At 45.1% G+C, this 397-nt stretch overlaps 1 protein-coding gene across 1 annotated transcript in view; it reads right to left on the minus strand.

Annotated features, from left to right (window-relative positions):
* CSUI_003172 (spindle assembly protein) overlaps positions 1 to 397 on the minus strand; it is a gene marked incomplete at its 3' end in the record, with an annotated part of 3,903 nt that extends 3,506 nt beyond the window's left edge. The window contains exon 1 of the mRNA XM_068063370.1: positions 178 to 397. Coding sequence (XP_067924655.1) covers positions 178 to 332 — 155 coding nt within the window. The remainder of the gene's footprint in view (positions 1 to 177) is intronic.

The following is a 397-nucleotide window of genomic DNA, read 5'->3' on the forward strand; positions in this document are numbered from 1 at the left end:
CGTCAAAAAAGAAAAAGAAGAAACAGATTGAGAAGAAGACGAAGACACGTAGACTGGAGAAGAGAAGCTTTAGAGAGAGGAAAAAGCATGAAAAAGCAAAGATATCCACATTCTTACCACCTCTATCGTCTTGCTGTTTCTCTCCGTAAATCTCTTGATAAACCAACTGGCATTTACCTTTGTGCAGGGAGACACGCGGGAGACGGCACTCCGCCTGGAGACGGGTAAGGAGGGTGTATAGGAGATGAAGAGAGACAGCATTCTTCTAGAAGCTCGACAAACTTTGTCGGGAAGGTCTGGAAATCAATAAGAAGTCGCTGCTCTGTCCGCATGCGAGAGAAATCGCTCTCTCCAACTTCAGCACTGTAATGCACAAACAGATTTTGTCGATCTGTCA

Source organism: Cystoisospora suis (assembly GCF_002600585.1).
Source record: "Cystoisospora suis strain Wien I chromosome Unknown contig_1378, whole genome shotgun sequence".
Classification (NCBI taxonomy): domain Eukaryota; phylum Apicomplexa; class Conoidasida; order Eucoccidiorida; family Sarcocystidae; genus Cystoisospora; species Cystoisospora suis.